At 44.6% G+C, this 26,355-nt stretch overlaps 1 protein-coding gene across 1 annotated transcript in view; it reads right to left on the reverse strand.

Moving 5' to 3' along the window:
• The window catches only part of LOC138296400 (gamma-aminobutyric acid receptor subunit rho-1-like), a 459,035-nt gene that overhangs the window by 109,397 nt on the left and 323,283 nt on the right, over window positions 1–26,355 (reverse strand). The window contains exon 7 of the mRNA XM_069235486.1: window positions 22,771–22,911. Within this exon, the coding sequence (XP_069091587.1) occupies window positions 22,771–22,911 (141 nt within the window). The remainder of the gene's footprint in view (window positions 1–22,770; window positions 22,912–26,355) is intronic.

Genomic DNA, 26,355 nt, shown 5'->3' on the forward strand with positions numbered 1-26,355 from the left:
TGTGCTCCATCTCACAGCACACTAATCATTGCAACTGTCCCAACAGGACCCAGGCATGTGCCGGTAGCACCACCACACTTAGACAACACATCCACATGAGGCAGCCATCCCTACATCACGCAGTCAGGGTGTCCCCTGGGTGCATGGAACAATTAATTCAACAGGTTCTGGGGGAATAGAAGGCTGGACTGGTATCATTGGTAACATGCCACTACCCAGACCAACTAAACTGAAGTTGTGTTCAACCACACATCTTGATGCTGAACTGAAATGTGCCACTACAGAAAACATGTACCACAGATAGCAAACAGTAGGTCACAACAGTCACAGGCTGAGCCAACAACTATTTGGACAGAACCATGTCAGACACAGGGAATGGGGAAATAAACACACACATACAACGCATGGGGTATGGATTCCACATCAACGGGCAGGGGATGGTGCATGGGCAAGCCCGATTTTGGTAAGACTGCCAGTGCAGTGTACCCATTGCACTTGGCAGTATGAGTCACATGTTGGGATGGCGGCTGGTAATATGTCTGCACATGGTAGCACTGTGGGGCACTTACATTATAGATGGATCAAAAAGAGTCAGTGCCAGTTGTGGCCTGGCATTGGGTGTAACAGGACACGCTGCACTCAGCCCTGCAAATCAGGCAGTGGAAACGGCAAAGGGCCAAGATATGGGACACCCTGCACTGCCCATGCCAAGTGCATGGGCTGTGCAGGGGCACCTAGGGCCACACCACACCACTTCATCAGCAACCATTTCATGGCGGTTACACCGCCATGCAAAGGCTGGAGGAAATATACCTGGAGGGTAGTGTTGAACATATCACTGGTCTGGTTACAGGACAGATGCCATAGCCAGTCTGTCAGCTGCTGGTAACCTGCCATGTCCAGGTCATTGGCCCATGGGGCATTACACATTAACAACAGTTGCCACTACCACCTGTGCTGTAGGGGGTGAACAATTACACAGTGGTAGTCAGGTGCCCCTTGGACTGATGCACATGAAATATGAACCTACCTCAGGCCCTGAAGTACAACTCCTCTAAACTGGCAATGTCCAGGTACTGTCACATACAGAATTATGTACACAGCAGAAATTTCATACCCATATCGTCCATCCCTGGGTTCAGCCTTGTGCTTTTATAACATGAGCTGTACTGTAATTATGCTGCACTCATGTATCACAGTGCAAGGAGGGCTGCATTGAGGGGGAGGACATAGGTGTTTAGTAAGTTAAACAACCTACACAGACAGGAGTTGAAACAGTACTCTGCAGGTCCATGAGTGCTATGCAAAGTAGCACACAAACACAAATGACAACATAAGGAGACATCAATGGCAACAAGAGCACAGTGTTGTGAAAATGCCATCCCTGGGGCGGTGCAAGGTCTCAGCACAGCCTGGGTGTATGTGAAACATGAAGGACTGGTTCAGGTGAAAATTGCCATGTGTGGCATGAGCACAGCAACACACATTACAAGGCCTCACCATGCAAATGGATGCAAAGGGAGGGTAGAAAAAGATAAGAGGCCATCAAGACACAATAAGGATAGACAACACACTTAGAAGATATGATGCAGCCAATAGTGGCAACTGGGCTTCCATTCATGTTACATGCAGGTTGGCTATAGGGCTATAAACTGCAGCTATGATGTACTGGAACAATCCATTGGAACTAATGGGTGCATCATAGGCCCCTAACACCACTGGAGCGTCACTTTCAGTGATGCTCCTGTGGAGCTAATCACTGTGCTATATTGACAAGGTAGCGTTAAGCCACTTTTTTTGGCATTATGTCACGTTGTTAATAAGTAGCCACCTGATCATGACTGTGCGTGGAAGGTGATGCAATGGGTGTTGCTGTGGGCATGCCACAGCAACACATATTCAATTTTGATGCTGTCTCAGATAAATGGAATATTGTAAATGTGAGGTAGGGCCAAACCTATTATGCCATCCCCAGGGGTGGCATTAGCAGGGTGCAACAAGGAGGAATACATTTATACCGCCTTCATTTCAGATTTTCCAATGTGTGCTGCATTCTGCCTCATGCATAGGAAAAGCAAAATGCCAGAAATTATTGTTTATGAGCGTGAAGGTGTTTCTTCATGCACATAAACAATCATATAAATGACCATTCCGCTCTTCCGAGTTTGCTTCATTTTACAGCTCACACAGAAGTGCCAAAGCGCCATTGGTGATTGTTAATGTGAATGAAGGGACACTTTCACGCACATAAACAGTCACACCCCCCAATGCATACATCCTTGCACAATGGTGCAAGGATGCCTGCTATGATGCTGGCAGCTGAATCTTGCACCAGCATAGGGGACTACACAGGGGTGCCCCGTATTCACTTACATACGGTGAATTCTTGTGTCACCAAAGTGAAGCAGCGAGGCGCTGAGTATTATTGCACAGCACTGTGCTGCACCACATTTACATCAACGTGGGCCTATTATGACAATGATCCTCAAATATCAAGTCAGTGACGTGACTTGTCAACTGCCACAACACAGATATACTGATTTTACACCACCACATTGCAGAAGGTGATGCTTTTCCTGCGGATCTGCCTGTCCTTGAGTACCCTGATGACCTGGATGACCAGCTGGCAACTATCAGCCAAGAGGCCCTCCAAGAAGTCCTTGTGAACATGCAGACACCACCTCCAGTCATAAGGAGGAGTATTGAATTAGCAGACATCCCACAGGCCCCACTTAGCACACCAAGAGTACGACCTGAAAGCACCAACACAGCAGAGGACTCAGAGGACACAGGCACCAGCTTTGAGAGGACACTGGTAGGAGTTCAGCAGGAGCTGGCCAAGCAGGTGCGGGTGGGAATGCAAACTATGGCAGCCAGCCTTGAGGGGATGCAGACGTACATGGTCACGGCAACAGTACAGACTGCAGCCAACTGACTCACACACTCCCCAATGTGTGGAGTCCAGGAGTGTCTGAGGGACATAACTGCTGCCATGAGGTAGAGGCCACAACAACTTCCCTCCCAAACTGGCAGTAGTGTGCCTGAGGACAATAAGGACTTCATGCACCGGTAATTGGTCTCCCTCAGGGCAAACATGGCTGCCTACCACAGGGATGTTGCAGCTATACTTAAAAACCAGCAGTTCCTCCTTGTTGCAATGAAGCGGTATGTAGTGCCACAGATGGCAGCTGCCGGGAATTGGAAATCCACATCTGCAACCACTGAGGTGTGTGTGGCTCCTCTACCTCCCCACTACCACCATCAAGGGTAGAAGAGGCACCACCCACATCAGAGGATGAAGATGTGGAACAGATCATCTTCACCCATAGGAGTTCCCGGTAATAACAGCCCATGCCACATTGTGTACCTTTGTCCTGTGCTTGACATCATGCCAATGTTGGCACTCTCACAGATATGACCTCCTCCGCCTCAACACACTGTTGCCTTTTCTGCTATGAACTGCTATTGTCCCTAACTTTCCATTTGGCAATTTATGTTCTCCTGCACTGAAAGACACTTTACCCAAGCATGTCCTGTGACATGTCCCTCAACCCTGGACTTGTGTAGTTTCCCAAATGGATGGATTTCACGAATGGGTTCACAGACCTGGACATTTTATATACTTAGCACTGTTACACTTGTAATTAAACAACACCTACACAACTAGCATGTTCATGTGTGTTGGGGCACGTCTACTATGCCTAGTGTTTGTGATGTGTGTAACATGTCTCACGTCATAAAGTGTCAGTACAAGAGTGCATGAATATGTGGGCACATATCTATGCACATGGTACCTACATGTTGTACGTCGATGTTGGCCCTATCCTCAACAAGGAAATCACTGAATATGTGATACATGTTGGAAACATGTATGCTACACCCACTACATACTACAAGAATGGGTGTGAAACAGTAACCAGGCAATATGGTCAGCTGGGAGTACCAGTAGAACACATTGGTGTGAAACAGAGGGACTCAAACTCATCCATTATTTCCACTGCTCAGTTTAGCAAGATAGGAATGATATGTAGGCTGTTGTAATATGTCCCACAGTGCCCAACATTCCAAAACAAAACCCATACAATGTCAGCTGAATTCACATGCCTATCCTGTCCTATACATGGTCAAAATAGCCAGCTTGAATAGTGGGAACACTGGCTGGCAGGTGCACAGGTAAGTAGATGTGTTGTAGCTGCCAATGTGACAGCTCAGTCATAAGGAGGTGTTGAACATGTCAAGAGAGGGATTTGGATACAGGACGGAGTCCCTAGGACAACACACAATTTGCACTGTACACCTCTGGGAAGACTCTCAGACCCAAGCATATGACACCCAATAATTTTTATCATGATTATTAAATCAATAAAACAATAGTAATTAACACACATCCTAATCTAACCTATTCTAACTATACATAACCTTACACATTTAAATACACACTCTAAACATTCACCCTCCCCACCCCTTATATCACAGGACACATGCAGAACAACACACACTAAACTAAACATTTACTAACTATGACTAAACAAGTATATATTTTTTGTATTATTTTATAATTTTGTTTTGTATTTTTTTTTATAAACATATAAAAGCCCTAACATCACCCCCCCACCCACCCACATAGTAAAACATTAAGATTAGAAAACCCACCCCCAAACCTACTTATCCAAACTAACCCTCTAATCCATACTAACCTACAACTAATCCCATAATAACCACACACAAAAAAAAAGAAAAAGAGGAGTGAGGGGAGTGAACTTGGGAGGAGTGACATAATGCCTTTCAGAGGTTGGCCCTTTCAGTCTTTTCTTTATATTCTTGAGGGCCTTGCTATCCTTGGCCACCTCCTTCTCAATGGAGTCCAACGTTTGGAGGACCTGTTGTACATCCCTCTGAATATCTGTAATGGCACTCATGTCCACGGCAGCAAATGTGGTTGGCTGTGTGATGGTGGATGCAGCAGCTGGAGCAATATTCATGTTGGCAGCTGTGGGCCTCTGCACAGCTGTGGTGCTTGGTCTGGCCTGTGTGGGCAGTGTGGGTCCCCCTTGGCTGAATGCCCACCACTCACCAGTGTATCGCTTCCAGCGATAATGTCGTGCCATCCTCCTGAACCCAGATTTGACTGCCAATATGTGCCTATAGCGCACTGCCCTCTTCTGAAAGGCACAGAGTTGGTCGTTATTCATGTTGCAGCTGTTAAAATGAGACAGGCAACCATCAGTGTCAGCATTGTATGGAGTATGTACAGTAAATTAGATCACTATCTACATCGAATAGCACATGCACTTCTACTCACAATCCAGATGATACAATGGCCTGATGGATGAAACAACAATGCTGCCTTAGCCCCATTTCCCTTACACCATAGCCATCCACAACAAGATTAGGTAACAAACTAATTTAGATTTGCTTAGACTTTGCACCATGTATGGCAATGCTGAGGCAGCATCAAAATCACATTGATCAGGGCCACCATTCTTCTTCATATGTATCAAATGTTCTAACATACATCACCTGAAACTTGATGTTGTTATTGGGAGTATGGGAATGCTGTTGTTTACCATAAGGGTTCAGTGTTGATAGGTACACATGCAAGCCTGATCAAAATGACTGTCACCTACACTGTGAGCATCACATCTACCTACACATTTGTTAATCCCACCTCCTGTGCCTCATGGGGTATGGCCATGCAGATCAACATCTCAGTTGTCCAGGTCACCCACCAATGCATACCCACTCCTACTTGGAGTCAGGGAGTGAACCATAATTTAACTGATGAAAAAAATTAAGGTGGTATCCATAGGTCTATCACTTCTATATCCATGTGTCCATGTGTAGACAGCCATCAATACCTGATAAGCCAATAACATTCCTCACACACCCATACCCATGCCAGCACACAATTGGACTTGATCTGCTTGCACGCTTTTTACATTCCATATAGTTGTCATGTAAGTGGACAACAAAATTATTGGCACCATGCTGGGGGACAAATGCCCACACAATCATACATGTAGATTACAATACAGGGATGCACAAATTAGTGACCAAAATGGTGCATCAATGTGTTGTGGGAATGACGGTGTGTTCCAGTGCCATTATATATACAACGGTGCACATCTAAGTCACATACGGAGCTACATGTGGCTTGTCATCACCTTGTTTACACAATGTTGGCCATTGAGCCCAGAAGCCTCACAAGATATGACTCTCTTAACGAGCACGGGGAACCACTTAAATGTGACACAGTGTCATCATCCAGCCTACTTTGAATTCTGATAATTTTACAGCTCATCACTTCTAACATTGGGTGCTGAACTCATGACTCACTCACACTAAACACTTCAACACTCCACAGGACAGACAATATCACACTTACTGGATACATCTGGGTCCTCAAATCTTGCCACCTCACCTATGGTGTAGGGGGGAGGTCCACCTGGAATACATGGATGGAAAACCATGGTGAGTATCACATCACTGTCACTATTAGTGGACAACATATGGCTGTATGTACTATTTCAGAAGAGAGAGGAAATCATCCAGGTTGCAGACAGTGCAACAGACACACCACTGCAAATTCACAATGAGACTGTCACTCTAGTGAATGAGAGCCACACATCTGCACTGCGCCGGAGGCTCATTTAGTGCTACACCCTGCAACAACCATGTGTGGCCAATCTGTAGAAGATGGAACTCTATGAAATGAGGGGGAGTTGGGTGACAGCTAAATGACACAACCCTTGTGCTCTGCAAGACAACTGATTCATGTATTCTGGCCTGTCCTACAAGGCACACAGAGGCACTTTGTGGAGGAAATGCGGCTAAATAGTCAGTCTGCAATTTTCATGCATTGAGTAATCCATGACTGATGTGTCACAGTTGGGTGATGGCATCAAATGGCCCATTGCCAGTGCTCCCTAGGGCAGTTATTCCCCCTTTGTAAACATAATGGCAGGGATGATGTATGTGAAAAATTGACATTATTGCACCATACTTGGGTTATCGTACTTAGTTATCACAAGCCACTTACAAATGGCATGCTGGCAGTGTCTTGGCTTATCATACATGACACAATGCTGGGGTACAGATGTTGCCATGGGCCCTGAAATGTGTGACTTAATGATGGATGTGCATGGCTCTCCTAACTTCTGACTTGCATTGGTAAAATGTTAGGATATGTGAAGCCCATGTCTATACTGGCACAGTGACACTTCATTCTGGTTGCATGCAACCTGTCCACAAGCTTTGCATGGAGCACACCAACACATCTGCTTCTGTCATTCAAGTGCAGTGAACAGTAATTAGTTAGCCAATGGGGTATTCACCAACAGGGCCACCAATCACCACACCAACATGATCCAGAAGATCCTGCTCCCTGGCCACAAGATCATCCCAGCAATGCTTCAGCTGATGGTCATTGCGACTGCTGTGGTACACCCGCTTCAGGTGGTGGAGCACCTTTCCCCACCGCTGCCACCTTGCCTCCGTACGGTAGTCTTGGATCACACAGCCACCCATCTCTAGCATCAATGGGAGGTAGTGGATGACCAGCCAAATAAAGCTTCCCAGCTCCTCCTCCCCCATTCTGGTCTGCCTCCCCCGCCAGACATTGCATTGGGGTACAGGTAGAAAAAAATGAAAAACAACAGTTTTGAGAAAAAGAAATAATGAAAGGAAACTTAACACCCAAAAATTCACAAACCTAACTAACCCACTTATACAACGAGCCCAGACAGACACCCCACAGCACAAGGACAAGGTAAAATACAATAGACATACAAATTCACAGACACTGGGACAAATGACAATCAAATACAACAGTAACACAACAGAAGGAACAGCCCAAGAAACACTAAATAGCAAGGAGACACCACCAAATCCAAACCACAACCACACAGTCATAAGAGGCACAGGCCGTAAAGAGAAAGTAAAAGTACACCCAGTGTACCATGCCTATAAACAGGATATCCTATTACATCACTTCCTGTGCCCTTGTTACACATTTTCTATTATGCGTGTATTTTTTTGGCGCATCTGATATTTGCATGAGTATTTCTGACTCATTACTTACGTGCATCTATTTACATTGACGCATTACCTTTATTTGTCGATTTAACAGCAAATCAGCATTGCGATGGGTGTGAAGGAGGAAAACACGCTAAGGGCCCGTGGGCCATGTACTTTGCGTTTGCGGATATTTTTGACACATTTGCGTCTTTTTTTTACTCTAATCCTGATTGTGTGATTTTTACATTAGTTAATGTTTGCACCATGTATTAACATAAAAATTGTATGTGCTGGGCTGCAGTATGGCATTTTGTGTATGGCCACATGTGGTAGTCCATTGTACAATGTGATTTGTGTGTGATTGGTCTGCTACACCAACAGCATGCAAATGTATACACGTCATGCATATGTCTGTATGTGTGCCAACAGTGTATCCACATATGTATGGCAGTCAGTACTATGCAAGCGTCATGGTATGTGATTGTGATTTGTGTTCACTTATGTGCTGTGTGTAGTTGTCTTACAGAGCATCATATTTCATACAACATTAACAGCTCAGGGATTGTTGATGATGGCTGATGAGTGCTATTTGGCAAATGTTACCCGACAAATGTCTCAATATGTTGATCTTGGGTATATGGATGACTTGTGTGTGGACTACACATATGTCTGACATGTGTACATCATTGCTACATACTGTGATTGACACACTCTGCCTACATTCCAACCATATCATGTATTTCACACAATGGACAGTTGAAAATCATAACATTTCGCTTTTTAATTACAATTACTTTGTGGTGGACCTGCAGGCCTAGCTGCATATGTTCACATCCATTCTGATGTGCATTCCATAGACATGTCCATGCAAAGTGTGAGGTCATGTGTACCCTGTGACAGGATTGGGCCCCATGGCAGTGGCAAGAGTGATTTCCATGGATGTGCTGCACATGCTCCATTTCTCCTATTGCTTGTCATACCTGGGCTAATCATGTTGAGCATTGTCACCAATGATGTCCCCACCTTGTCACACATGCTCCATGCAGCCATTGCAACTCTCACACTGAGTTGTGTTAGTGGTCTGTTCAAACGTTACAGTCTCACCATATTTTGACATCCACTGCCTTATGTGTGGGCCCCTTATTCAGGTCTTTTTTAGACACATAGTTGTTGTGTGTGATGAGCTATTGTTACACAAGTTGGTAACGTAGATGTAATTAATATGTTGTGGTCCATAAACTGTGTCCTTCAGTTGTCATATTCAAGTGATGAGGCTAACTGTGATGTGTGTGATGGTAGCAGTTCACTCTTACGCTTCACATGTGATGTTGCTACAGTACTCTTCAGATTAGTATTTGTGACATGCTCCCTGAGGTTAGACTCATAATCCTAGGGTATATGTTTAAGAGATTGAAGACACCAAAGCCAGATTGTGTGTATAAGTGGGATGATTATTGACAACATTTACATGGTGAGTTATGTGATGATTATGTAAAGAAGTTCTATGCAATGTGCAGTCTGCGACGTATCCCAGCAGCTGTGTTGTGGTCTTCCCCCTCATTTTCTTCTCCATCATCCTCGTCCTCCGGCAGGTCGTCAATCTGCTCATATAGTGGTACGTTCATCCGTACACATATGTTGTGCAGGATAGCACAAGCCAATATGATCTTGCAGACCATTTGTGGGGCATATAGGAGGCTGCCTCCTGTGATCTCCAGGCACCTGAATCTGGACTTCAGGATGCCAAATGTCCTGTCCATAATGGTTCATTACGTCCGATGTCCCTCGTTATATGCACACTCTACTGCTGTGCTTGGGTTGTGAAATGGGGTCATCATCCACGACTGTATGCCATAACCCAGATCCGCTGCAAAAGATTACAGAAGTAATTTGTTGTAAGGGCTTGCAACAGGTGAGTCATGTAGCATGGCAGTTGATATTAGGATCTGGTTGTGACTCACATGTATTTGTGTTTTGGTGTGAGTTCCTATCCTTGTGTGATCTTACGTCAGCACTAGGTTGTTGGACATGACAATCTTGTGTTTGGGTCAAGGACCTAGAACACTTGGGGCCTCATTCCGAGGCCGGCGGGCGGCGGTCGCCGCCCGCCTGGCGGGGACCGCCATATGGCCGCTCCGCGTTCGAAAGACCGCGGAGGCCATTCTGGCTTTCCCGCTGGGCTGGCGGGCGACCGCCAGAAGGCCGCCCGCCAGCCCAGCGGGAAACCCCTTCCCACGAGGAAGCCGGCTCCGAATGGAGCCGGCGGAGTGGGTAAGGTGCGACGGGTGCATTTGCACCCGTCGTTAATTTCAGTGTCTACAAAGCAGACACTGAAATTCTTTGTGGGGCCCCCAGGGGCCCCACAACACCCCATACCGCCATCCTGTTCCTGGCGGGCGAACCGCCAGGAACAGGATGGCGGTATGGGGTGTCGGAATCCCCATTGCGCCGCCATGGAGGATTCTGCAGGGCAGCGGAAAACTGGCGGGAGACCGCCGGTTTTCCTGTTCTGACCGCGGCCATACCGCCGCGGTCAGAATGCCCTGGGGAGCACCGCCAGCCTGTTGGCGGTGCTCCCGCCGACCCTGACCCCCATGATTTGGATTCCACACTCATAGTCATTATGTATGTACCATGCATTGTGTAGTGCACCTTTGTATTAGTGTGCTATCACTAGAGGGGACATGACACATCCTAACAACACAATGGGGTCAGATGTGGTGGCAACATGGTAGCACTACAGTGCCTGGACATCCTATCCCTTTTGACATTTCTCATTACAGATGATGTGTGACACTTAGGGCCTATGAAATTGTAAGTGTGAATGCACAACATGTCTCCTAAATTGGCTGCTGTGTCCTGCAACATTTCAACTATGCAAGAATGCCCCATGTGTGCCATGTTACTTGGCAAGCCTTTGATGTACTCTGCTTCAGTTGCTCATGTGTAGCCATGCACCAACACTATCTACCCTACACCAGGGTAGTTGACTGTCTGCCTTGTGGAGGTGGATGTATCTGTGCTAGATGGTACACCGCCCTAGGCATATGCTTTTTTGATGGCCAATTGGCTCTTTCTGTGTGCAGCCTTGTGCAGCATGCATTTGTGCCACATTCATCTGAGTTCAAAGCATTGTCTACTTTCTATTTGCAACCTGCATATTGCACCCCTGGGGTGGTATTTGTTGTTTGTACTTCCTCCGGTTTTAGGAGACAGCTACATGTGAGTCTGCACCTTCATGGTATTTATCTTGTAGTGACAGACCTGCAGCGAGAAACATTGCACACCCCTTCCATGCTACATACAGCATGTGAGGGTGGGCAATTTATAATGTGGCTTCAAATAATGAAGAGCTCGTCATCTGCCAAGATGCACATACAGTGCAGGCCATGACTATGGAACTGTGGGCTATTACATTGTTCCCTTGGTGTTCCTGAGTGGCAGCTAATGTTTGTGTCAGCCATGAGGTGACCAAGGGTATGTATCCCTTTGTCACAGTATAACTAGCAATGTCTCTCCTATCTTCCTAAATATTAATGTGCATTTCTACTGTCGACACATGCACAGTGCAGGCTACGGGATGTAGCTCAGTTACTTAGCAAATGTGTCCCTTGGCACAGTGCATATGAGGTCAGCGATGTCCTGTTGTCTCCTACTGGGTCTCACTATGACATCCATGATCTGCACTGTCTGACTGTGCCTCTGCTCCCTGTTAGGCCATTTCTTGTATCTGGTACAGACATGATGGTGTTGTGAGTCAGTGAGTGTTGCATGTGAGGTTGCACTACAGCGACTGTGGTTCCACTTCTCACACGTCTGGCACATACTATGCGATGGGGATTGCCCTTGTATTCCTATGTGTGTGAGTCAATGTATCAGGCAGATGTCTCTGCACACTACAGGTAAGTTAGGTATGTGTTGATGAGATGCAGTTGATATAGGCGCAAGTTGTGTGGTGTTTGATATTTGTTCTGGCAGTGATTTGCACAGCATGACTTGAGACAACTGTGCCTATTTGGAGGTTACATGACATGGGCATGGTGTATGCCTTTGACATGTCTGTGATATTGTTTGTTTGGTGTAGTGTGTGTGATGTGTACATAGTGGGCAACCTGAGGGCACTTGTGGTGGTCTATGCTGTTCTGCTGCTTTCAAAGGGTACATGTCTGCACCTGTTATTCCTGTGGTGTGCCTTTCAAGTTGTGGGTGTGTTACGTACATATCGGTGTATGTATTGATGCTGTGCACTGATTGTGCTGTACTGCAGCATGGTGCATATGTGTTATCACCTGCACATGTGTGTAACCCTGACCATATGTTACTGTAGTGGTGTATGTCTTGTGTGTCCGACAGGGTTGGGGTTTTGGGTAAACATTAATAGATTTGTAGACTTACCCACAAGTAGTCCATTTCCAAATTGTCCATCCTGGAATTGTTCATTGATCCTGCTGTGCCGGAATAAGTAGGTGTCATGGACACTCCCAGGATACTTGGTCAAAATGTTTATGAATGTGGTCAACTATGGCTTGTTCATTAATGGAATGTGTGTGCTTGTAATTCCGGTATAAGTGCTCTGTTGCTGCAGGTGATACAAGCCAGACATGGGTGCAGTCCATTGCACCAAGCACATGCAGGAAGCCATGGATTTGATAGAACCCCTGTTTGTTGTCCTGCTGCTTTTTCTGGGTGTTGGGGAATCTGATGTGGCGGGGTGTCAGGGAGATGATGGCGTCTAACACCTTTGGCAGGAATGCAGAGAAAGACAGCTGTGAAACACCACCAACCAGTGAACCCGTTGTTTGGAATGAGCCACTTGCCAGCATGTGCAGGACAGTGAGCAGCTTTGTTATAGGTGATATGTTGTGTGGGGTCTGCAGGCTGGCTGCAATTTGTGGCTCAATGTGGTGCAGCAGGTGTAGTATGGCTTGCCAGTTGAGTCTATAAGTCCTAATTATGTCCAGGTCCCTGAGGCCAAGGAGGGTTGTCCTAGTTCTGAAGACCCTCTCCTGCCTTCTGCGTTGCCTTTGTGGGCTGAGTTGTCGTGAAGGTGATTGCTGGTGTGGTTGCTGTCCTCTGTGTTGTCAAGCAAGCTGTATCAGTATCACCTCCATCTTTTCCTGTGGGTTGTAATGTTGCTTCTGTGTGTTTTCCTTAAGTAGTGGTGTGATTGCCACATTTTAACGCCTGTCCTGACCCAGGTATTACATTTTGACGCAAATCGGTGTTAACGTCATTTTTTGGGTCTGCCTCCTACCCGTGTGTCTCCTTTGCCCGGGTTGTTAAATATGGCGCTAGGGTGTTTGAGTCAATTTTTGGACAAGAATGCCTACCCTCATCTCATTGATGCAAGGAGGTTTCACGCATCCAAAAATGACGTTAACACCAATATTTTTATGCTACAAGGGTCTAGCATCAAAATATAAATATGGCGTCGGCTTTGCGCTGAATTAGCGTAAAAAAATGATGCTAATTCAGCGCAAACAGAGTATAAATATGGGCCTAGGTCCTTTGCCTTGGTGGTCTCCATAGGATATTGGTTGGATGTCCAGGTATTAGACCTTATTGCATCAGTTTGTGTGTAGTCGGTGTAAGGAGTGGTCAATAGGTGCAGTGCTAATAACTGGATAGTTGAACACCCCTTTCCTTGGCTGAATTACTAGGGAGATGATTCTGGTTTGCCTGGTACGCCCATTTGAGTTGTGTTTCAACATTTTGATTCATTGTGGTTGATGGTGAGTCAATTTGGTTGGAGTTGGGGTACTTGATGTTGCATTGCAAAATGTTTGTTCTGTGATTTATGAGTATATGGAAAACGTTCAGCTGACCTTTTATCCTTTATTTGATCATCTTGCTTAGGTGTACTGGCTTCACCATGGCAGGCCTCCTCAGGCCTCTTGAGTTATTAGTTTTGAAGAGGCTTTGAAAGTGTTCTTATGTACACTTGTACACTCATATGGTCAATTATGGACAATGTGCCCACCAAAAGTAAATGTTAGTGTGGATATTCAGTTTCAGGTATCACATGTTTCTTTGCTGACTGTTCCGATTCTGACTCTGGGTGTCAAAATATGTAGTGCTGAAAAACTTTAGTAAGTTGTTAACAATGCTCTTATCTATTTTTGAAGACTTTCTTTTTTTGTTTTTCCTTGATAGAGTTGGTTGTGGTCCATCTCCCACAGGACACTTGGTCGTTTGAGTGTTATTATCCTCATGCACCTTACCTGGCTGTCCTTGTGGCTGATCAAATTATGGTTTGTCATAGGGATGGATAGCTGAGTGTAGTGCATAGCTATTGATGTGTGCCACCTTTTTCATAATTAGCATTGTCCTTATTGTCTCTTCTTCAATAGTTGTGCTCAAGTGTGTTTTTCGGTCGTTAGATTACTGTATTGCAATGTGCTTTTACCAACACTTTGATTGTTCATTTCCTTACTATGTTTATAATTTATTTTCCAGTCTTAACCATAACTTGGCTCCATAGATCCCTTTCAATTTTCTTCCACACTAATATCATTGCCTGTAGTATATTGGGTAACATCCAATTTCTCAATATTATCTCCACAAAAGCACTGGTGAGTGGATTCCATTGTGTCCTGCCTTTTAGGACCACCAGTCCTTGCCTCGGGCAGCTTTTTTTCTTCTTTTAATTGCATTGCTATCTTTAGCAGAATGTCTATTTGGGTGTCCATTTTTAAGGAATGGATATTGAGAGCATCCATTGTCAGTGGGATTAGCGTCGTCATTGAGTTTGGGGTCTCTCATAAGGAATCAGTTAGATCCATGGTCACCCCCTGAGGCCCTTTATCATCGTCCACTTAATGGAGACTGCGCTTTCAATGGTAAGATAGATTGATAGTTCCTGGATAATCATGTACTCTCACCATATTGTTTCTCTATTTTATATCTTTCTTTATTGGTTTTAATTCAGTATTGTTACATTAATTATCATATAACAAGGACAGCAGCCCTTGCTGGTGCCATTTTACATTGTACATTGCTCAAACACTTGTTCATTTTCCTTTTAGCCCTTAAGCCTACAGAGTCTAGTCGACAGATAATAAGGTAGTATTGAGAAATATACATTCTCAACATGTCTATGTGTGAAACAAAACAAAACATACTGAATATGAGAAAGTAAATCGTACTGTATAACACAAAAAATTCCCAGTTTTAGTTGCAGACGTGGTCAATGTACTCTCACCATATCATTGCTTACTAGTTCAAATGTAAAATTGTCTCGGATTCTCAAACTGAGTTCTGTGATGCTGTACGATACAGCCTCTTCCGATTTGATGTTGGTCTGTTGGGTCCCCCCGGTGTGAGGCCAAATATCTCAGTATTATTTTTTGAGAACCTGTTGTTATCACACAGTGGTTTTTTTCTGCCCTGCTTGATCTAGAGCACACCCAGGTTTGTTATTGTCATAGTCGATGAAATGGTCTGGTAATATAGACCAAAGGCCTGTATTCCCACATGCTGATTTTGGGGCAAATTCACTCTTTTATGTTAAACTTTCCTCGCTCTGTGTTTCTAGAATTTGAGCAGTGGAAGGCTTAGGTGGAGAGACTGTGAGTCCCCCACACTTGCTATGATAGTTTTGGGTCCCACTTATGCTGACTCCGATATCTGTCTAAGCCACATCAGCAGAATATTCAGGGGAGATCCCACTGCATCTAAGTTAAAGTCCTGATCACACCCCCTGACATCACTTAAACATACTTTGTCACTCCCGGTACGATTGTCGTGGGTTAATGGTGGTGTTATTTTATCCGACACAGAAAACGTCTTACCCTTTACATGTGCCATCTTCTTGAAAGAAGATCTTATGCTGATTAGTGAGTTTTCGGTCATCGACTTGCCTAATTCCCTTTTACTATGGCAGCACCGTAACATGAGCAGATTTGTTCTTGCTGGTTTACTTGCTCTAGTTGATATGTATGAGGTGTTTTTCCTTTGGCTCTTAAAGGATGCCTTTGCCCCCACAAAGTCAAAGTCTGACTGAACTTTGTGGGGCTTTGTTCTACCTCGTGTTTGTTGCACTGTTGATGGTTTAAGGCTTGTCACCCTCAAATGAATTCCAATTTGTAATACAAATTATGCTGGGCTAGCTGGTCTTACTTGTCTTGATCTGAGGCCTCTCAGTTAGTGCCTGGTTATGTGCTCCTCTCCAATGGTGCACTACTACTCTGACCGAGAACCACAATTTGAGTTTCAGTACAGAATTTAGTTTGAAGGCACACTGAGGCTCCCACCAGAGCCCTCGACCGCAAGCCACACCAAGACCAGCAGCGGACCCACACAGGCCCTGCAGACACCCTCCCTCCAACCCCCCCCACACACACCCCTCCCAACCACAGTGACTCACAGCCATTCCCCACAGGTTGCACCACCACCGCCCCCCAGGCATAAGCACCTGACTCAACAGTAACCTCCGCTGCTGTGACTCTGGGAGAAGCTGTGCCACAAAACAAGGTGAGGAGCCCGCCAAGGGCTTCAGATGGAGATGGACAGCTCATGTCTTCCCTGGAGAGGGGCATAAGAAGGAGTAGGTTAGGGTGGCCATCCAGCCAACCAGTGGGTCTGCAGTTGCCTGATGGAAATGTGTGAGCCAGGTACCATTCCAATTCTGCCTGAGATTGCCGCCTGTGCTCTGCTCCACTGACCAAAGTCACTCAGCCAGACTGGACCCACGGGTGCCACAGAAGATGTCAACTGCACCACACTGGACAGATCAGGGACGGGAGTGGGTACTGTGATTACAGCAGCTGCTGTATTCTTGGCTGCAGTCAGCTATGCTCGCTCTCTCCTCCATCACTTTGCTGCATCACTGATCCTTGCATCACTCTGAACACACTCCATTTGTAAATTAAATTAATTGGAATTATTCTGTTTTTTAATTCTTATGTAACTTGATGAGTTAATGTACTTTTATTTTATTATTCCAAGGTTACTAATTACTATCTTAAATATATTTACATTAGACATTAAAATATGTTTAAATACATAAAAAAACAATAACTGTATTCAAATTCCCTATATTTTCCCATAGTGAGATATCCAACAGTTGGAAAGCTAATAGTAGTAAAGTAGTAATTATATACTTGCAAATTGTATTGTGGGAGGCCATACTCCATCATTTAAGAGTGTGGCAACATGTACATCTATGCCTAAGTGTAAATCTTCACTTGGAAATGGTGAATAGCAAAAAAGTGGAGTTACATCCAGATGTAAGAGTAAACATACAATGTTAAAGAAATGATTGTACTCTTGAAAATTCTTTTGTAGGAGGCAATACCCTGCCACTTGAGAGGGTGGAGGCACATACGCCTACACCTAGGTGTAAATCTCCACTTGGAAATGTTGAATAACAAGAACGCGAAGTTACATCTAGATGTAGAAATAAATGTACATGTGAATAAATATGCATGTGTATTTACATTTGTGAATGGGGCTTTGCATTTTGAAAATGACAGGTCATGTCAAACTGGTTACCCGGATTAATTTAATTGTCTGTAAAACCGATGACAGTTACCCACTCTGCACCACCACACTTTTTAATATAAATATTCTGTTAAGCAGAGGGGGGAAGCGTGGCCTGGGTTGGATCTGTTCGCTCTGTGCACTTAGGCATATTTAATCCAGAAGTCGAACAGTATGTGAGAGGATTTTATGATCCAAATGTATAAGCAGAGAACAACAATACATATTCAAGTTAAATGTACACTGACACTAGAAAATTTACAAATATGTTACAAAGAAGAGAAGAGGTGGGGGTGAGGTGGAACAGTCAGTGTAAAGTAGGTAAATTTAACTATAAAACCTAAACCAACAGGAAGTCAAATGCTCATCAAGTAGATATTATGTTGACCACTTATTAGCCATGAGAAAGAACAAGTAGATCTTGCAACACATGCACCAAAGTTTCAGCTTTGACAGTGGACTGGTGGTACACTTTGGCAACTCTATAATATGGTATATATTTTCTATTTGGACCCCAGGGTGGTTTTGGATTACCTTGCCATTCCTTTAAACTTACCCTTTTTGAGATAGTGGTTCTTAATAAGATGTTTACTTGTCCCTGCCATGGCTCCCATCAATAAACACATATTTTTGGTGGTATATTCGTGTTCAACAGTCTTTTCTGCCACATAAATATCTCTTTTTTATTTCTACAGCGTATAGTAACCTTTCCATTTCAGCTGTGAGTTCTATTTTATATTTAGCTGTTCCAAAATGGCAGGTGTAATCCCTTCTACATCCACTGATTCACACATGTGCAAATATCCACACGGACAACTCATTAATATTTTTGGTGGTATGTACTGCACTCATGCTTGTAAGGAAATGCCTCTTTTTCCATGATCACCCCAAAGGTTTGGACTAATGCTGCCTCAGTGCCAGTGCTCTGATCCTTAAAACGTCTATTTCTAATTGGTCCACCCACTAGTGACATATTTTGACTTATAAGTCCCTAGTATATGGTTCCAGGAATACCCACAACCTGTAAGTTGAAGTGTCTTTCATGGGCTGCAGCATTTATTATAGCACCACAAGTGTGATCAAGTAAAGCATGACTCTAAGCCCGTGATGCTGGCTCACAGAGCTGGTTTCGGACTACTAACTTGACTTTGCCATTTAAAGTAATGGCAAAGATAAGACCTTTCTTTTTAATATAAAAGTCACCCCTAAGGCAGGCCTATAGAGTCCTGAAGCAGAGTGATGTATATTTAAAAGTAGAGCATGTGTTTTAACATGTTCTAACAGTAAAAAAACCAAATTGTTGTTTTTGCTGTAGAAGGTTTTGTAGCCCCATTGGCGAGTACATGGTGACACCTCAGCTGTGCTACCTTCTGAAAGGGACTACTAAAGTTGGTACTTCAAGGTATTAAAAGAATTGTTGCATTGAACCCGACATGCCAAGTGGAAATTAACTTGTATGTAAATGGCAACTTTTTCAATTGCCACTGGCATTGATACCCTGTTGCCCAAAGTTTTCAATTGATTGTGTATGGTTGCGGGCCACAAGATGGTTTCTGTCGTCCTGAAGGGAGGCATGAATGACTCTGAAGAAACACAAAATGGCCTGCTGTTGGAAGAAGCATTACCTCTCTCTGGCAGGAAAGACAAACAGGTTGTGAGCCCAAAGGCGAGCTTCCTTTGGGAAGCCACGTTTGAAAAGCAAATGGCGGACACACATGAGAGGAGCTGCTCTTTTGTTCTTTTAGATAGGTTAGTTTCAGAGAGGGGTAAACAGTTGCCAGATCATTTTTCTCGTGGGTGTCTAGCCCTTAGGTAAACACATGTCTAGGGTTGGCTACCAAACTTCACATTCTGAGAGAGGGGTCCTGCCATCTTTGAAGAGAACAGAATATTGCATTCTGGGAAAGCTAGATGCCACACTTTGTAGAACGTCATCATCAAGAAGGATGAGATTAGGTAGCCCATTGGCTAGTATTCAGCGTGTCATCTGAGGGCCATTTCTGGACATAAAAGAGGTGCCCAGGGCACCCAGACTTTCGGTCATGTCTGCTGTTGAAGAGAGGACAGAACAACTGCCCTGCTGGTCCCTAGAAATGGCAAAGAGAGGCTGCACCAAAGACTGGACTGCACCTGCTGCTCCTGGGCTAGCAACGAGAGGACTGTGCCTGCGGTGCCCTGCTCAAAGAAAAGTCCTCCCTGAGCCCCTGTGTGACTTCAAGAGTCAGTTGGTTGACTTCGTGTGGCAGCTACAGGGCCACATAAGCTGAAGAGTCCTGTCATGGAGAGTTGGTAGCCACAGGCGATTGACTGCCGCTGGCTGCCGAAGTGTAGCCTGGAAGACAAAGTCCCAACCCTCAAAAGTTGCACAGAAGTCACTTGACCTGAGAGAGTCATCGGAGTGCCGTTTGGTTGCCCAAGACGAACACTAGACTCAGTTAAAGGGATCTGCTCGTTTTGCTGTAACTGGAGACCAGTAGACCAATGGCAATTTGTTTTTGGTTGGACTTCAACCAGACTTTGAGGGACATTCATCCCATGGCCAAATTCACCCCACTGTGATAGTGGACAGAGGTTTAGCCCCAGAAACAAACCCTCATCACTGGACCAGCATCCTAACCATCTTCAGCATCCTGTATCTACTCCTTTAAAGGGGAGGGGGCTCTGACTGCAAGGTAACTGTCTTACTAGGTCATATTGGCCCCTGTGACTCACTCTTTGCAAGAGTTGGTCACCAAAAGCATGCTGCATTAGCCCAACATAACTTTATAGAAGTTTCCAAAAGGTTTCAAAGTAATGGTGTTAGTTGCCAATGCTTGTTTGTGATTTGAGTGAACTGCAGTGATTTACTATTTACTTAACAATTTATATCTCCAGTACCCTCTGGTGGATTTTGTTAGTTTTAGTATCAAAAAGTTCATAAAAGAGCTGTTCATATAAATGGTCGTGTTTCCATCTTATTCAACTGTTTTGGTATTTATAAATACTTTGCAATTATTCCTTTGTAAACGTCTAACTGCTCTAAGGCAACGCTGCCTAAATTTGAGCTAAGGTTTTGCAAACGAGCCTGAATGGACCTCAGATGTTTTTTTTTAGTGCAAGGTGAGGTTGCATAACATCGCCATATAATAAACTGCTTTCCTTACAGTGCTCAACAGTGCCTTTTATTCCTTATAACTATATACTTGTTATCGGTACAATGTATGGTAACACTTCCATTTTAGCTTTGAGTTCTACTTTATATGTAGATGTTTCAGGATGGCAGATTTATTCCCTTCATCATCTTCAGATGCACGGACTGTTATTGCCTTTCCTTGAGATCCCTTTTTTAAGGTGCAAACACAGGGCACAAGTTCAGACCTCTTTAGCGTTCGGCTGTTGGGTGCTTCATTCCCATTGTTCAACCTCATGGTAAGTGCTTTCCTTCACGCAGTTTCACCCTGCTCTAAATTGTATGTCTTTGAGCATTTATTGAGATACAGCCTTTCTTTCTTTGTAGGTGACTTATTCGTCCATACCTCCCTCATTAGGTGAGCCTCTTTTGATCTTAATGGTTATGCATAGATATCCCACTGTTTCTGTCACGATTAATTCAGTAATTGATTACTTCTTTATAGGAATAGCCTACTGTTTATATGCATTGATTATTCCTTGTCAGAGTTGATAATCAATAAGTGAGACTTACCTTGACCTTATTAGCTAGCTGCATGACACCATAGTGCATGTCCTTTTTTGACTGAAGGTTTTGTTTTTTCACTGATTCACTCCAGCGGAGTAAGGTGTTGGTCCCGGATTAGTCACCCATAGGTTTTGGATTTCGAAACACCACATTATTATCTTCTTTTCGCTTGACTATTCCACTTGTCACATTAGGTGTTGCGCACTCTTGTGTGCCTGTTGTGTGTCTGTTAATATTAATTCATGCTTGTTTGATTTAGTATTGAAAAAAAACTAAACTGTAATTACCATGTATTGAATAGCGGTGGGTGAAGAATTCCGCTCCTCTGATGGAGTTCACAGAGTTTTGCCGCTCCACATGGAGCGCAGAGTTCCAAAAAGCTCTGCGAAGTGACGAGAGAAGTTTTTTCTCTCACGTGACTTGCCAACGTTAAGTTGGTGAGTGAGAGACATCAATTTGTTGGTGAGGGTGAGCGAGATTTCTTAATGTGGGCGGTCACAGCAGTTTGCGAATGTCTGCGTTGAGAAAGCTGACGCTCACATTGAGGATGCTGCCGCTTAAGTAGAAAATCTACTCGAGAGGCAGAAAGAAGATAACGTCATCTGGCACTCCGTGCGATACTGTACGCGCTGATTTTACAGCACGGGAGAAACTCCTGGTGCTGAAAATCAGCTAGAACAAGAACACCAAATTCCACCACTCACAGAACACTGCGTAGCGTGGTGGAGTTTTTCCGGCACTTCACAGAGGATTACAACCCAGGCCTAGTATTAAAAAAATCTCCACCATTAAGCGATATAGTATTGATAAAATCATATGTGTAAGCAAAATTACGTTGCTCTACATATTTTAGAGACCCAGCACAGAGTACGCATTTCCATAGACATTTTATATATTTCATACATTGTATGACCAAAATGTCTCTTTATACAGTTTAATTAAATGTGGAATGGATTCTGTGTTACCAATTCATAGAATTACGGATTCAATCATGCTAAATAATTTATTTTGCCCTTGTATATGTGCTATCTATAGATACCCATCTCCTGAAGGACAATTAGGTTGTCCTAGTGTGTTTACTGTAGGTACATTTAGAAGCACAATATTTGTTAAAAAATGTAGAGTCTTGAGTATATACATTCATTCACTAAAATACTACCGCTAATAGTAGTGGCATCAAGCATACTATAACATAAGAGTACATGAGAAATGTGACTTTGGCCCCTAAAGATTCTCCTTTTTGCTACTGAAGAACTAGGAAAGCGAAAGAAGAGGATGCTACAGGATTTTCGCTTTTCCTTCATCTTACTCCCTTTTTGACCTCTGAGACCACAGATAGCAAGGATAGTGTCAGGGGTACCAAAGAGTAAACCAGGGTTAAGAGCTGCTATCCTGGCTATCTGTAGTCAACACAGATGATCTTGAAAGCTTTCCGGAAACCTCAGGGGTTGTTTGTGTCACATTGTAGTGTGGTTATCTCATTGAAACACATTATAAAGCCCAACAATGCTCTGACGTCGATCCACAGCTCATAAATTAACAATAGAAGAATGTGCCATTTTTCTTCAGGCAACACTTTGTTCTTAAATCAAAATAACCTGTACTGCTGTAAAAGGCAAGTCTTGTAGTGGTGTGAAAAGCCTGGATAAGAAATTGGGACAGTGATATCCTTTCATCTGTTTTTAAGGAGTCATTGCCATTCTTCCAGTAGAGCATGAGGTCATCTTCGGTGTAGGCATCTGTGGAGACAATTGCAAATATTTTGATTATGTTTTGCTTTTTATTCGTCACATCTCTACAGTACTTTATACTAAACTCGCCATTTGCTATCTCTGGAATTTGCTTGGTTTGGTTCGGCTAGCTCTATAGGCCTAATCTTCATGGAGTAAATTATTTGTTTTCTTTATACTTTTGGATGCACGTCCTGCCCTTTCTGTTCCTTGACAAGATACCTGCAACTATGCTATTACCAACCCTGTATTACGTGGACATAATTTTGATATCATGCTCTCCCCTTTGCTCTCTCCTAAATGTAATATGCTTATAAGAATCGTGCAGGAACTCTGTGGATTAGTGAAGTATGATAAGCCATTTGTTGGTCCACTGCTTTCGATATGCTGATTTTTTTGTGGAGTCGGACGTGCTACCATTTATGCCTTCACCACCCTTAGAAACATATCCCTAGGTGTTATACATGCTATAGTCCGGCACAGGGACTGTAACCAAGGAAAAGCCAGCTTGAGGTTTGTGTTTTTAAATGACACGCATAAAGGGAAGCCCCTACAGACCGATGTAGTATTTTTAAAGATCCCGAAGGGCAGTGTACCTTTTATTTTTACATTTCGATTTACAAATTCTACAATGTAGGACAGGCCTTTGGGGGCAGCATTTCTGGGCCCTGCACTGAGGGCATGCTTGTTAAATTCCTGTAGTTGAAAGGCGGGTCACCACAGAAATGTGCTGTGTGTTTAATGCTGTGGGAAGGAAGGACGGTTAAGCAAAGAAATATTGGACTTATTTTCTGTTTTAAAAGTCCTGCAAGAAGGGCATGTTTCTACAGGAGGGCAAAGAAATTAAAACAAATCACTTATCAGCATCATTTGCCCAGCATTGGTATCTTTCATAAATTAAAGTTCTTGCATCTCTCCCCATCATCACAGTGGGAGTTCTGTGGTAACCTTACAACAGCTGTATACAGTTTAACCGCCTGACAGGCTTCAAACCAGTGTTATGTTAGTAGTACAATACCCCCAGTGGAAAAGACGCAAAGTCAGCCAGTGAGGTGAGAGAGTCCTGAATTCTGCTTGTCCCAGAAGTCTCCTCACCTTACACTTCCAGCAGGAGAATAAAAAAGCAAATGACTGAAGCTGAGTCTCTATCTTGCAAGAGGAAGGGCTGCAAATGTGGGGTGCATAATTAGAGGTAAGTAACTTTTTTCTATTCCAGCATTGCATCTTACAGAGATTCACATGCTTGAATGTGAAGAGTAAGCAGTATCAACACATCAACATTGCGAAAGGTGGGATAATGATAGAAAGGCTCACCTTATCTGAAAAGATGATAACAAACTGCTTTTTCCACTGCTGTATCTCTGTTTGCTATTCAATCTAAGCAATAGTGATGGTGAGGCAACTTCTCCTTGTAGTTGCACAGCAGATGCCCATAATGTGCACTCTCACATGGTGCACCTCTGAAGCTGCCATATTTATTGTAGAATTGTTACATGGTTCCTACTCAGATAATAAGACTGCATATTTAGGACAGCAGAACTTCAAAATGTAGGAGACTGAGTACATCTACACCCTAAGTAACCGTCTGCCCAATTCCTGGCTAGCTCACAGTGCCTCAGCCAAACCCCCAAACCTACTAGGATGGAAGGTGATTATGGCAACCTCAACATGACACTCTGACTCCCTAAGGAAGTTATGGAAACAGATCTTACCCTTTTGTGGTATTACTTATGCAAGATATGTTTTCAATACATTTATTGAAACAATTGCAATCTGACATACAGTGAACTGTGATGATTAGGCATATGAAACAAAGTAATCAGCATTACAAACATGGTAAAGAAGATAAACAACTCAACCATGGTGAATGTGGATCTAGACATTCTAGAAGTTCTGGAGGTTCCTACCTACCCTAAACTATGCTGAGAGCATAGTGGGTATACCCCTCTGCCTGGTCGGATCTAAGGGATTAGCCCCAACCCCATAGCTGAAGACAGTGTCAGGAGTGGGCCTGCGGTGTAGATGGCAATCCTCTCAGGAGGCTGGTGGATTAGCGCCAGCAAGCTGCATATCACACAGCATTTGTCCCAGGATGGTCATAGCTGGAATGCCCTCTGCCCTTTTCAGGTCAGGATATCGTGTATAGTGTGTCTGTCACCACACCCTAAAATCCCGCCTCCACGCAGCAGGAATCCAGGACCAGGCCCTCGAATGGACCACATCCTTTCTCGCCGGCAGAACCCAAAGAGTCCGCCTCCCCCCGTACCAATCCAAAGCCTTCAACATCATCTGCGGCGTACCCCAGGGCTCATCCCTCAGCCCGACGCTATTCAACATCTACATGGCCCTCCTCGCACAAGTGGCCCGTCAGCACAACCTCAACATCATCTCCTACGCGGACGACACCCAACTCATCCTCTCCCTCACCAAGGCCCCGCACACCGCCAAAACCAACCTCCACGAGGGACTAAAAGCCATCGCCGACTGGATGAGAGACAGCCGGCTAAAACTGAACTCGGACAAAACAGAGGTCCTCATCCTTGGGCGCTTCCCCTCCGCCTGGGACAACTCATGGTGGCAGCCCATGCTGGGTCCCCCACCGACACCCACCGACAGCGCACGAAACCTCGGCTTCACCCTCGACTCCTCACTCTCCATGTAAAAACAGGTCAGCGCCATCTCCTCCTCCTGCTACAACAACCTCTGCATGCTTTGCAGAGTTTACAAATGGATCTCAACAGAAACAAGAAAAACAGTAACCCAGGCCCTCGTCAGCAGCAGACTCGACTACGGCAACACCCTCTACACCGGTATCTCATCCAAACTCCTCCAACGCCCCTAACGCATCCAAAACGCCTCCGCCCGACTCATCCTCAACATCCCTCGCCACTGCCACATCACCCCCCACCTAAGAGACCTTCTCTGGCTCCCCGTCAACAAGAGGATCACCTTCAAGCTCCTCACCCACACACACAAGGCACTCAACAACACCGGACCATCATACCTGAACAACAGACTCAGCTTCTACACCCCCACCCGGCACCTCCGCTCCGCTAACCTCGCCCTCGCCTCCATCCCCCGCATCCGACGCAATTCTTCTGGCGGCAGATCATTCTCGTACCTCGCCGCCAAGACCTGGAACACCCTCCTGCCGGATCTACGACATACCCAGGACCTTCTTTCCTTCAGAAAACTCCTCAAGACTTGGCTCTTCGAGCAGTAGCAGCACCCCCCCACCCCCACCCAGCGCCTTGAAACCCTCACGGGTATGTAGTGCGCTTTACAAATTGATTGATTGATTGATTGATAGGGAGCTGGCCTGGTGTGTGGTGAGCACCTATGGTGTTATCACCTTATACCAGGTCCAGGTATCCCCTATTAGTGCGGTGTAGGCAGTGTCCAGGGCTTTCTAGAGGTTGCTGTGGATGAGCAGCCAAGACTAACCTAGGAGAC

The sequence above is a fragment of the Pleurodeles waltl genome, chromosome 5 (genome assembly GCF_031143425.1).
Source record: "Pleurodeles waltl isolate 20211129_DDA chromosome 5, aPleWal1.hap1.20221129, whole genome shotgun sequence".
Taxonomy (NCBI): Eukaryota; Metazoa; Chordata; class Amphibia; order Caudata; family Salamandridae; genus Pleurodeles; species Pleurodeles waltl.